General features: G+C 42.4%; 1 protein-coding gene across 2 annotated transcripts in view; it reads right to left on the bottom strand.

Annotated features, from left to right (window-relative positions):
* Positions 1-12,114, bottom strand: part of CAV1 (caveolin 1) — a 35,702-nt gene extending 23,588 nt beyond the window's left edge. The window contains exons 1-2 of one of the 2 annotated variants that reach the window (XM_005899130.2): positions 11,958-12,114; positions 10,349-10,513 (exon numbers count right to left, since the gene is read on the bottom strand). In XM_005899130.2, coding sequence (XP_005899192.1) covers positions 10,349-10,513; positions 11,958-11,987 — 195 coding nt within the window. In that variant the 5' untranslated portion in view covers positions 11,988-12,114. Of the gene's footprint in view, positions 1-10,348; positions 10,514-11,253; positions 11,406-11,957 lie in introns of those variants that run through there. The other variant, XM_070369585.1, reaches the window with a different exon arrangement.
* Positions 12,115-12,890: the final 776 nt, after the last annotated feature.

The raw sequence follows: 12,890 nt of genomic DNA, 5'->3' as shown, positions 1-12,890 counted from the left end.
AAACTGAGAACCTTAAATGAAGCTGTTAAATGCAAAGTGCATGTCAGGACCTGCTTCATTTACTCACACCTACCCCTACAGCCCAGGAGCTATGGCCAACCTGGGCAGTCAAGGTGCTTTAAAGGTTCAGGTAATTCAACACAAGCTAGCAGCTTGTCTCATCCCAAACGTGTATTCCATTTCTAATCACTGGGACACATCCCTATTTTGTACCCCTCATCTGTCTTTGGGATTTGACCTTTGCTGCCTTGTTGGGAGCTTGCTCACCCACCGTGAGGTTTTATCTTGGTCTTTACATTAGTCCTTTCTCCTCTTCCCCCAACTCACCTACCAGGATCTAAAGTTTGACCTTAGAACTGTAGACCTGTCACTTTACAAATAGACCATGTCTGGAATCCCCCCTGCCAAATGCTGCTCAGCCGCTATGAGAACACGGTCATGTCTTTCCTTTCCTTGCTATGGAGACACCATTGTCTGCTTAGATCGTGATCTATTACAGAGAGGCACTGGAGCACGTGATTGAGAACCCTGGTCCTGAGGTCTGGGTTCAAATTCTGAGTGTACCATTTGCTACCTATGAAATCCTGAGCAAATGGTTAGACCTGAATTTGCTTATCTACCAGGTGAATATAACTGAAAATAATACTACCTCCTCAAAGGGCCATTGGAAGAGTAAGTAAAATAATCTTTACCAGCAAGCTAGCTTATACAAAGTACTGGAGAAAGCTCTCCATGCCTATTTCACTATCACCTGTACATCTGGCACCCCTTGGTTTGCCCAGTGCAACTTTCTATTAACAGAAGTTAATTTCTATTCTATTCAAATTCCTTTCTATTAACAGAAGTCTTATCTCATCAGGTCACTTCCTGGCCTAAAAACACCTGTGTGGGTTGCTGTAGACTGCAAAGAGACAAATGCTCTGGCTGGGCACAGAAGGCCTTGCTGATCTGGCTCCAGCTTGGATCCCTTGCTCTGGCTACACTGACCTGCCACTGGTGCCCAAAACATGCTAGGTGCCCCCAGGCCTCCATACCTTTGCTCCTGCTGCTCCCTCTGGTGGCATCCATTTCCTGTCATGTGTGCCTGGTGTTCAGCTTTAGAGACTGTTGCGAACTCTCTGCTTTGTGCCCAGCTATAGGCCATCCCCAGGTTACGGTGACCACACTGTTTCTTTGCACGTGTACTTTCCTGATAACCTCTAAACCCCTTGGGGGCAGGGGCTGAGAATTAATAGTCAGTGCCTAGACCTGATCATATCATTAGATAAGCCAGCACTATGCAAAGCAATGGATGTGGTGGGTCCTGGAGTTGGCATATGTAAAACCTAGTCCAGCAGAGAGTGAGTGGCAGGGCAGGGAGAAGGGGCCTTGTTGTCCTTTCTTTATCTTTATTTCTTTCCCTCCCAATTTCCTAGTTTCTCACTACTTGGGTTCAGAAGTCAGCATCTTTTTTAGTTCTTCACTATAAATGAGAAATTGTGTTTGATGCCTACATCAGTGAGATGACCTAGTGCAGTATCTGGATGTAGTTTATCTTTTTATATAGAATATATCAATGTCTATTTGTATTATAATGCCCTTGCTGGGCTCAAGAAAGGTTTATATACTGAATGCACTTTTAAAAATTTCACTTTTAAATTGCTATAATATATTAAGCACCTACATACACTATCAACACTTAAGTCTTATAAAAATTAAAAATGACTTGCTCTTCATTACCTAAATAGCTAACAATGACTAAGGGGAAGCTCAGTTATTTAGGAACATGTACTTCCCTTGCTATGAAATAATGACTGACAAGAGACGTCTTCTCAAGGCTCAGTAAAGAAAACAAAATGTATTTTATATCTAAAACATCAACATAGGAGAGGCAGGAAATATGTATTATGTGCAGGTGTAAATCTGTTCTACCAATTAAATTCCCTTGGTAGTTGCACAGTACATGGATCATGCAGATTTCCTTTAGGACAAAATTAAAAGCACTTCCCCCACGCTAAACAATGGCTCATATGAAAGCACGCCATTTTATGTTTCCTGGACTGAATAAAAAAAATCAAAACTATTTTAAACATTTTAATCTTTGATTGATGCTGCTGCTGCTACTCTTTGATTGAGTACCTGACAAAATATGTATTGGAAGGATGTTGGTTTCATTAACCCTGTGTTGCAGGGAAAGAAACTTAAGGTCTGAGGGTAGAGTAGATTGATACTTAAGAGCATGTCATCCAAATTAGACTGCAGCTTGATGGCCCAGTGAAGGATAAGAGAAAGTGACACTGGCGACTGGAGAGGAACAAAAAGCATGACATTCCTAGAATGTGGAAATTTTGCCCACTTGCTAAAAAAAAATAATGTAAGCAAGGACTTCTGGTGAATTCCAGGTATAGGAATCAGTTACAGGTCATTGCCAATTCATTCAAGAGGATATACTTTTTCTTCCAAATTGGGATGCTTCTAAGCATGAAAAGGGCACTGTTAATAGTACTCAGGGGCGTGGGACAACCTAGAACATATGGCTACCCCAACCCTAGGTCATCCTGAGGCTCTAAGCTTGCAGCTGGTTGTAAGCCCAAGTGGCATCAAGGGATGAAGGACTATTGAGCAAGGCTGATTTGGGAACTGTCTATGGTGTTTCAAAACTCCCTGGTTTAAACCGGCCTAACCTTCACGTGGGGCTTCCAGGTGGCACTAGAGGTAAAAAACCCACCTGCCAGTGCAGGAGACATAAGAGACCAGGGGCTGAGAATCAATCCCCTGGAGGAGGGCATGGCAACCCACTCCAGTATTCTTGCCTGGAGAATCCAATGGACAGAGGAGCCTCGCAGGGGTCGCAAAGAGTCAGGCACAACTGAGCTACTTAGCACGCATGCACGCAACCTTCAAGTATTCTGGCAGGGAGAACATCTAGACTACACAGTGTGACTGTTCTCTTAGGATAGTAACATCCAGGTGTATATCTTTAAGCTGACCTTTGGTACAATCATTTCTAAACTTGACTTCACAATCTAGGGATCCAAGACCCCCTAGTTTAGGCGCCTCATTCCTATATATGCCTAATTTAGTAGCTCTGTAGTGGGTCCAGGTATCTGTATTTTTAAAAACTCCTATGATGACTCTGATGCCCGGTGAATATAAAAGCCCTCTTGGGTTTGCAAAGAGGCAATGAGGTTTTTAAAAGGTTGGAAATTTTAAATTTTCAATAGAAAGATTAAAGGTTCAGCACTAATATGGGAATAGAGAATATTAGAGAACTGAAATATTTTCTATAATAAGTTAGTTACTATTTTTATAGGACCAAAACAAGGGCAAATTGTTTTAAAAAATATATGCTCCTTATTTCCGCTAGTCTTATTTACTGAGGCATTTTAAAAAGACAGTCCTGAAGGTTTAAGATCTTAATAGACAGTTCAGTTCAGTTCAGTTGCTCAATCATGTCCGACTCTTTGCGACTCCATGAATCACAGCACACCAGGCCTCCCTGTCCATCACCAACTCCTGGAGTTCACCCAAACTCATGTCCATCGAGTTAGTTGATACCATCCAGCCATCTCATCCTATGTCATCCCCTTCTCCTCCTGCCCCCAATCCCTCCCAGCATCACAGTCTTTTCCAATGAGTCAACTCTTCGCATGAGGTGGCCAAAGTATTGGAGTTTCAGCTTTAGCATCAGTCCTTCCAAAGAACACCCAGGGCTGATCTCCTTTAGAATGGACTGGTTGGATCTCCTTGCAGTCCAAGGGACTCTCAAGAGTCTTCTCCAACACCACAGTTCAAAAGCATCAATTCTTCGGTGCTCAGCTTTCTTCACAGTCCAACTCTCACATCCATACATGACCACAGGAAAAACCATAGCCTTGACTAGATGGACCTTTGTTGGCAAAGTAATGTCTCTGCTTTTGAATATGCTATCTAGGTTGGTCATAACTTTCCTTCCAAGGAGTAAGCGTCTTTTAATTTCATGGCTGCAGTCACCATCTGTAGTGATTTTGGAGCCCCCCAAAATAAAGTCTGACACTGTTTCCACTGTTTCCCCAACTATTTCCCATGAACTGATGGGACCAGATGCCATGATCTTAGTTTTCTGAATGTTGAACTTTAAGCCAACTTTTTCACTCTCCTCTTTCACTTTCATCAAGAGGCTTTTTAGTTCCTCTTCACTTTCTGCCATAAGGGTGGTGTCATCTGCATATCTAACAGACAGTAGAATTTGATAAAGGAATTTCAGCAAAAGTTTTCAAAGGAAACTGTGAAGAGAGGCAAAGGAGATAGTCAAAAACTCTGTGGGCCGTGCTCCTGTCTACTTTTGTTCCAACAGTCATGTGCAGTGCAAAATAGTAGGTATATAATAGTCATTTATTGAAAGATAAATGGGTTTGAGGGAGGAATGCTATTATATGAGAATGACTCTCATTCTTTGCTTTATGGTTAAAGAAACTGAAGCATAGATACATAAAATAGCTTTGCTAAAGTATTTTTAGGGCTGGGGTTTACTAGCTTTCAAACAAGTTTGCTCTTTGTTTCTAAGTTCCACTCTTGGGGACTGCTGAGGCTGAGAAACCCATTGTCCTGACATAACTTTCCCTCTTCCTTGGTGTTCAGTCCCACACTAATGGGATTAGACACTTTCCAGTTAATAGAGACCACAAAAGCATTTGGTCCTGAGGTTAAAACCAAAACTGACCTGATTATTGTGTGCATGCCTTTTCTTGATTTTTAAAGAAACAGAATTTTGTGTCTAATATATTTAAGAATCATTACTTTCAAGTTTTAAAAAATAAAGTTATCAAAGTCTCAAAAATGTATTTTCCTGACACAATACTCTTTCTACTGTCAAGGTGCCACTGAGCACCTATGGTTAAGCATATTTCTAGAGGCTGATGGTTAAGCTTTTGATAAAGGCTTTTTTAAAAAAATAAAAACTTCTTTTAACAGAAGTATAGTATGCAAATCTTTTTCTCTAGGGCCCCATGTATATATGGGGTCCAAAAAGTGGAAGAAGAGAGTGTATTTCTTGGTCTAAATCATCTTCGTATGAAAAGAGCAGCCCTACCCTTTTCCCACTGCAAATTTGGCCAGGAGAATCATGAAAGAGCCCAGGACCCCATGGTTCAGGGCACACAGCCCTATTCATCGTGGGACCAGCTCACTCTAAACATTTCATCATAGAGAATGATAACTTATGCTTAAAAGTAGGGCAAACTAAAAAGCAGTTTCATGTGGAATATGAAAGTGCTATTTTATGAACCTGAGTGGGCAGGATGCATAAGCAGGTGGTTTTATAAATTACTGAACTTTCCAGATGCTGCTTACTCTTGCAGCTGTTCTTACTTCAAGCCACTTTAAAATGTAGCCAACACTGCTATTAATTGGAAGAAAACTCCGCATCATGAACTTTTTAATAATTCAATAATATTTGGTGTATTTTTCTTAAATTTTAATAAATAATATGAAAGTTTATTCAGTTTGAACCAAAGTTGAGCTAATGCTTCAATAATTTTTGACTGAAATTATGAGGTAGAGAAAGAAAAAAAAATAACACTTTCTTTTAACAAGCATTTAAAATGTGTATCATTGTTGACTAACCTTGAAAATATTTCAGATGGTTAAGAATGAATAATGTCTCCCATTTTAATATCATTATTTGCTCAGTGATGTGAGAATAATTTCCCACCAAACACGACCACAGTGCTCTTTTACAAACTGGGGATTCTGAATGCCATGCATGATCTTACATGTGGCAGAATATTAATAACCATCTTGTGCGCCTATCTCCTGAACAAACAAATAAACAAAACCAATACCAGTTCCAACAGAAGAGACTATTAACATGGTGCTGAGTGCTTTGGGTCAGTCTGATCTTTTAAATCTTGTGCTCTGATTATAAGTATAGTAAGCAAACATAAAATTTAAAATTGGTTATGTTGATATTAATCACTAATGGCTCTAGAATGCTTTATAGTTGAAAGGGATCATGGTGGCTTTAGGCTGTTATTTTGAAACCAAAACTGGTCTGATTACCATTTGTATGTTTTTTCCTTGATTGCTAAAGAAAACTTTGTATCTGTGTATATTTAATAATATTACTCTAAAATTTTAGAAAAGAAAGTTATAAATGCATTATTTTTATTTTCAAAAATATCTTCTCTAAGATGTCTTGATTTGTCTCAGGGCTAGGCTCAGAATTCTCCTTTAAGGACAATAATCACATAATCTTATCTATTCATCCCTTATGATATGTGAAAATATCTGTTTTTGTACAGTAACCATGTGAACATGTGTATAAAAATTTAACCTTTCTTAACCCTTAGATTTCTCTTAATGTTAAAAAAAAAAAGGAATTGGAGGTTAACTTGATGACCATTACATTCTTTTCTATTTCTAAAATTCTGTCTTTTTGTGCTTATGTGGTTTTATTCCAATGCCACCACATCCTGTTCTTCTCATTTCATGTCTGGACCCTGATGCAGTTACATCATAACTGCTCCTCATCCAGACTGGCTACCTTTTTATTACATCTTGTACCTCCACCAGTCATCTTCCAACAAGCCCGACCTTCATCATGTCATCCCAAGCTTGAAGTTTTCTTGGCTTCCCACTGCTGACATAATACAGTTCAAACTTATCAGGAATACTGGACTTAGGGCTCTATCATCTGGCCACACTCAGTGTTTTCCTCTTTATGACCTGTGACTATGCCACATGAACTCTAATGTCAGTCAAAATGGGCTACTAAACCTCCTAGACTTATGTCCTGTGTGGGACATTCCCATCTCCATGCTTTTTCATTAAGAATGTTCTCCTGTAATTTTCTCACCTATTTGAACTCCATCTATCCATTATGACCCAACTCAGATTGTATCTCCTTCATGCCCTTCTCCATTAAACTTTCTATAGTATATCCTTCTCTCACCTTATTGCCCTATCCAAGTAGGGTCTCCCTAACAATATCAGTTCCATTCACTTTTTAAGAAACTTTTAAAAAAAACTTTAAAATAAAATAAAATAAACTTTACTGAGGGATAATGGACAAATATAATATTTAAAGTGTACAACATGATGACTTGATATACATGCATATTGCAGAATTATTACTAAGATCAAGATAATTGATATGATTCAGTTTTGAATAAACTTTTCATTATGCAATGCTAAATACTATTTTCTTTTAATTTATTATAGTATCTGAGTGCATGCTAAGTCGCTTCAGTTGTGTCCGACTCTTAGCGACCCCATGGACTATAGCCTGCCAGGCTCCTCTGTCCAGGGGATTCTCCCGGCAAGCAGATTGGAGTGGGTTGCCATGCCCTCCTCCAGGGGATCTTCCCGACCCAGGTATTGAACCCAAGTCTCTGTCTCCTGCATTGGCAGGCAGGTTCTTTACCACTGAACCACCTGGGAAGCTCTTATTATAGTATATATTTGGTCTGTTTCCAAAATAATGATGAGAAGCATTATAATAGAGGGCACATAAAACAACATGCCAGTTGAAAAAGTGAAAATTCAAAACCATATGTGAGAGAATAAGTAACATGGATTAATGAAACTTAAAATCTAGTTATATGTTTCCTGGCAGTCAAAGTTAAAAAAAAAAAAAAAAGGACCAATTAGTTAATATTTGGCAGTGACTTACTGTTGTGATCGTGTATGTGTGTGTGTGTGTCTGTGTGTGTGTGTATTTTTAATCTATATGCATCTCATCTTCATCACTTCTAATCTTTGTGATTTCTAGGGCTTATTTTAGGAATTACCCTTGTAGAACATAGCTCAGTGTCTATTCTAGCATATGTTAGGAATTTAATAAATTGATCAATGGCTATTGTGATACCAGAGTAATAAATCTGAAGCCATTTTCTTTATTAGAAAATCAAAATAGTACACAGTAAACATATGAATGAAGAAGATAGAAATCTCAAATGGAGAATGGAGGGTCTGGAGGTATGACTATTTTAATTAGAGGAAATTTTTTAAATAATCTATCACTGACTTTTTTTTGGATAAATACCTATACAGACATCTTACAACAAACCTTTAGTGAAAGAAGAAACCAGTTTTATTGGAACTAAATTGTAGTCTAACTTATGTTATTATCACCAGTGGAATAGGTAATAATACTCCACCTTCTTGAATATAAATTCATGGCACCTCTAGCTTTTGAGTTTTCTTCTCCACCCTAAATAGCTGTTTTATGAGACTAAAGGATACTGTGGAGACACATGGGGCTGCTCCTTACACTTACATCTATGTTTCATTTATTCTCCACCTACAAGTTTCTAACTTCGGTATGGGGACATTTTTAAAGAGAAGTAATTGAAATTACTGTCCAATAGTAATTTCCATGAAGGTGGAAATATTCTATATCTGTGCTATCCAATATGGTAGCTACTAACCTTAAGTGTTGAGAACCCAAGATGTAGCTAGTGTGACTGAAGAACTGTATTTTAAATTGCATTTAAATGCCCTTTCTTTGCAGGGCATTCTCAAAAGGCCTTTTAAGCAAGACCTCTAAGTAAGTGGTCCTACGAAATTCTTCTCAAAGTCGATTTTTCTGATTGTCTTGTTTTGCTCATAGTTCTATGAGAAAGTGGGTAGGATTTGTTTTCTCTAGGCCATCAGAAGCTTGCTCTATCTCCTCCTTTTAATTTATTTAATATGAAGATCCCCACACTTGCTCTTTGAAATGCTATTTTGTAAACTGCTATTTCCACTAAGCCTGTTATGCCTTTTTTCCATCTGTGTTGAAGTCTCTTTTCCCAGTGGGGCCTTTCTTTCTCAACTTAGTCATGCTATGTGTAGAGACCCACATCCACACTACTGGCCTCTCTGACTCATCCTGGGAGGTTCTCTTGCTCCAGGAATCCCTCTCCACTGCAGGGGAACAACAGGGAGGCTGAGATGAAGCTAGGCCTTTCTGAAATCTGCCTCTTTTCCTGACACTTTTCCTTCTTGTTCAAAGCTACATGAGAAGGGAAACAAGCAAAATGCCCTTTGCTCCTTTAAGGTAATGTTTTTAATAAATAGTTTTTAGCAATTCTAATTTCCAGTTTATAAGCTACTTTTGTTGTTGCTGCTGCTTTTAAGTATTCCATAATCTGGCTAGTAGAAAAGTCTGCTAAAGCTCCAATTTTCCTTTTTCCTCCACCAACAAGCCAAGAGACTCAATTCTGACTGTTCCATTTTCCTTCCAGTTACAGATTAAATTGTTCCCCTTTTTGAAATATATTATTCATAAATGTGAACAGTCTCTGAACTAAGGCTCCTCCCATCCTGGATAGGATGCTGAGTAGGTGGAAACTGGTCATCCACCCCATTGGCTGCCCCAGGGGTCTTCACACTTTAATCTGGTCAAGGGCCAGGAATTCCCTTGACCTTCCCTTTTCTTAAAAGAAAACCCTCTGCCAAGGATGGCTCAGGACTATGATTTCCCAATCAAGATGGGTTCAAGCAACAAATTCCTCTGATAAGATTTACTAAAAGGGTCAAAGTTGAATAACACAATGGTAATTAAAAACTGACCACCCAGTCAGGTCTAAGTTTAGCCAATACCCATTCAATTAATCTGTTTTTAATCTCACCAAGCACATCCTGGAAATATAAAAAGGAACTCCAACCTGAATGTCCCATAAGCTCAAGAAGCAACTCTCCACAACTAACTAGAGGTCTATAGGAGAAATCAAAAGGCACATATTATTTTTGGTTGTGTAAATATGCTTAGCTGTGTACAACAAACACCATGTTTTTTCCAATACCCTTCTTATAAATATTAAATATTCGATTCTATTCTGCATATATATATGCACACAAACATATTTCATCTTTAGTCAGGAGCATTTCCATCCATATTTTTAAGAAAATTATTTCAGGTTATCTTAATTTTAACTGGGGGAACCTGCCCCCTTAGTACTCCGGTTGCTACCTTTGGCATAATACCTTACAAAACCATCTCACTGCTTATTAATTCTATATGCAGTGGAGCACCACGCTTCACTTAGACTTTCAACCTGAACTCGGAGAGAGGATGACCTGCAGAGCAAACACCTCCCGCTCTCAAAGGGTGCGGGGCTGTCTGTTACTGAGACCTGGAGGTTCATATGCCAGGAGAAGGGTGCAGTTATATCAACTCCCACAAAACTCAAGTTAGCCAAATTCCAGCTGAACTAACTGGCAGGAGCGGGTAGGAGAGATGTGACATTTCTGACGACCGCGGTTCCCGCACATCAAGCCCCAGAAAATGGTGAGTGTGTGGCAAAGACAGGGAAAGAAACACAGGCTACTAGCCAGACAGAGCTGTCCTGGCCCTGTCAGCGTCTCCTCGGGGCACATCCCTTCCTTGCTGGCCGCCTCACCTTACCTTGACCACGTCGTCGTTGAGATGCTTGGGGTCGCGGTTGACCAGATCTATCTCCTTGGTGTGCGCGTCGTACACTTGCTTCTCGTTCATTTCCTCTGCCATAGCCTTGTTGTTGGGCTTGTAGATGTTGCCCTGTTCCCGGATGGGAACAGTGTAGAGATGTCCCTGCAGAGGGCGGACGGCCCGGAGGGAGAGGGTGGCACCGGCGGTGGGAAGGAAATTTCAAAAAAGAAAAATCCGCAATCAGAAAAGTTAGCCTTGGCAGCGAGGCAAACCTCAAGGCTCAAAATCGAACTAACCGATTTCGAAGCGGTGGCTCGGCGCACAGTAAACTCCTTGGCGCCGCAAGCTTTTTAAGAGGATCGGGGAGAGGACACCACACCCCTCGGTACCAGGCTGGGAGCTCCTGCCTCCCTCGCCCGCCACCGCCAGGGGTCAGGGCAAACCCCGCAGCTCGGTCCGCCCGGCCCCAGCCCAACTCACTCCCAACAGGCTGATTCCCGCGGAGACCCCCACAGGAGAGGGGATCCGACTTCCGACTTTTATCCAGCCCCTCTCTCCGCCAGGCCACCCTCTCCCCAGCTCTTCACCTGCTCCAGTCCCTGGTCCCTATTTCCCTTCTCTCCGTAATTCCTTCTAACTTCATCCTTAAGATCCACGATGAACCACCCCCCACCCCGGACCCACGCAGTGTTCCCATTTTCGTTCCTTTCTGGCCAAGTATCCTTTGCACCTGCCCGCGTCCTCCACCCTCCCTCTGCCGTTTCTGTCCCTGCACAGCTCCCAGTACACCCCCCTCCCCCGGTGCACACTAGCCAGCATCCCCTATCTTTGGATCGAGCCAAGTGTCAGACCCCCTATACTGTCTAGAACGATATTCCACCTGCACAATTCCTCAGACCCACCCTTAGGTCACTCCCAGACCCCTGGCCGGTTGCTGAACGGCGGCGGCTGCGTTTGGGAAAACTAGGTTTCCACACCCAGGCGGAGCCCGAGCGCCGGGAGGTGGTAGGAAGGTGGGGGCTGGGGGGAGTGGTAGTTAGGAGGAGGGTGCTTTATCCAAGCACCCCTGCCAGGCGCCGAGATGCAGGAAGAGTTCTAGAGGTGGCCCAAGAGCTTTGGAAAGTGCAAACATGACGCGCGCCGCCTCCTCGGCCAGCTGGTTGAGGCGCCTGGTGGGGAGTCGTGGGGGACTGTCCCCAAGACTGCAAGTGAATGAGTTCCCACCCTGCACTCTAGCTCTCCACTCTCCAGCAGACAGGATCCGGACCTTGGGGGTCTCTCAATAAAGCAGTACCCCTAAGCCATTCAGAAACGCGCCCTCAGTCCGACCAAACCAACTTCAGGACCCCAACGACCCCCTCTTTCCGCGACCTAGGCCCCTAGGCTCCCTTGGCCCCCTTCCTAATAGGAAAACATGAAACAAACATTCCTGCCTCCTCTTCACCTCCCCGCCCAAGCCCATTCCTCAGCAATGCGAGAGCCAGAGGAGTGCTCCAACGTCGAGAGAGGGCTGGGGCAAGCAAAGCAGTCAGAATATTTAGAGTGGAGATAGCAGAAGCAGAACTCCTTGTGCGCCGCGTTCCGGAGCGCACCCACCCAGGCGTACCTCTGAGTCTACGTATTTGCCCCCCGACATTCTGGCTCGTGGCTGGTTGAAGACTCTGGGTAGATTTCCCTGGGCTGTGATTTAAGGGAACTGAGGAAGGAAGATCTTGTATTGTATGGGAGAAAAAAAAAAAAAGGCGCTGAGGGTGAGGCGGCCGGGTGGGGGGGCGGTGGCTGGGAGGGAGCCTCCTGGCTCTCCGCCAAGGGTTTGTTCTGCTCGCGGTTGGCCGGGATGTGCGCTGAGCCGGGTCTAGGCACATCCCCAAGGTTATGGCAGCAGAGGGCGGGGAGAGCCCGCAGGGAGTCAAGAGCAACGAGAAAGCGTTTCACTCGCGCTGGGCTCCTTGGGCAGATATTTTAAACCTGGGGCAACATTTTCTCAGCTATAAGCCACTGAGAGGCGTACTGGGGAGAGCTAATGTTTTCGCAGTGCATCATCCCAGCAGGGGTGGGGACGGGAGGAGGGAGACGAAGACCGTGTACGGAGATGCCCAGTATGGGCAACCGAGCTTCAGAAAGAATTCTGCCTTGTTTTAAGCCGTTTCTTCCTGTCGCCCAAGTTCCGTCGCTGCCTAAGATACAACTATCTCCCAGTTTTACAGTGGAAGGGATGAAAAGTGACCCAGAATCTTTAGGTGTAATTCATACCTAAACACAAGGAAGGAATCTGTGTGGGTGCGTGTGTGGTGTGCTTTTGGTGACACTGGTTTACATCTAGTCTGTGTGAATGGAAACTTGGAAAAACAGGCCTGCCGAATTTAACGTTTACCAACTGCTTCTGAAACGTCTCCCAAATGCTTTGAAATAAGAAATAAAAATGTTTAACTTTTCTATAATTGTATTACTTTTTTTTTCTGGAACAAAGGAAATCTGTGGCAACAGGTTATGCTACGTTTACAAAACACACAAAATATTTACAGTTGTACAAATATTT

Source organism: Bos mutus, chromosome 4 (genome assembly GCF_027580195.1).
Source record: "Bos mutus isolate GX-2022 chromosome 4, NWIPB_WYAK_1.1, whole genome shotgun sequence".
NCBI lineage: Eukaryota > Metazoa > Chordata > Mammalia > Artiodactyla > Bovidae > Bos > Bos mutus.
Note: the sequence above shows the minus strand (reverse complement) of the source record. Positions and strands in the feature narration are given on the sequence as shown.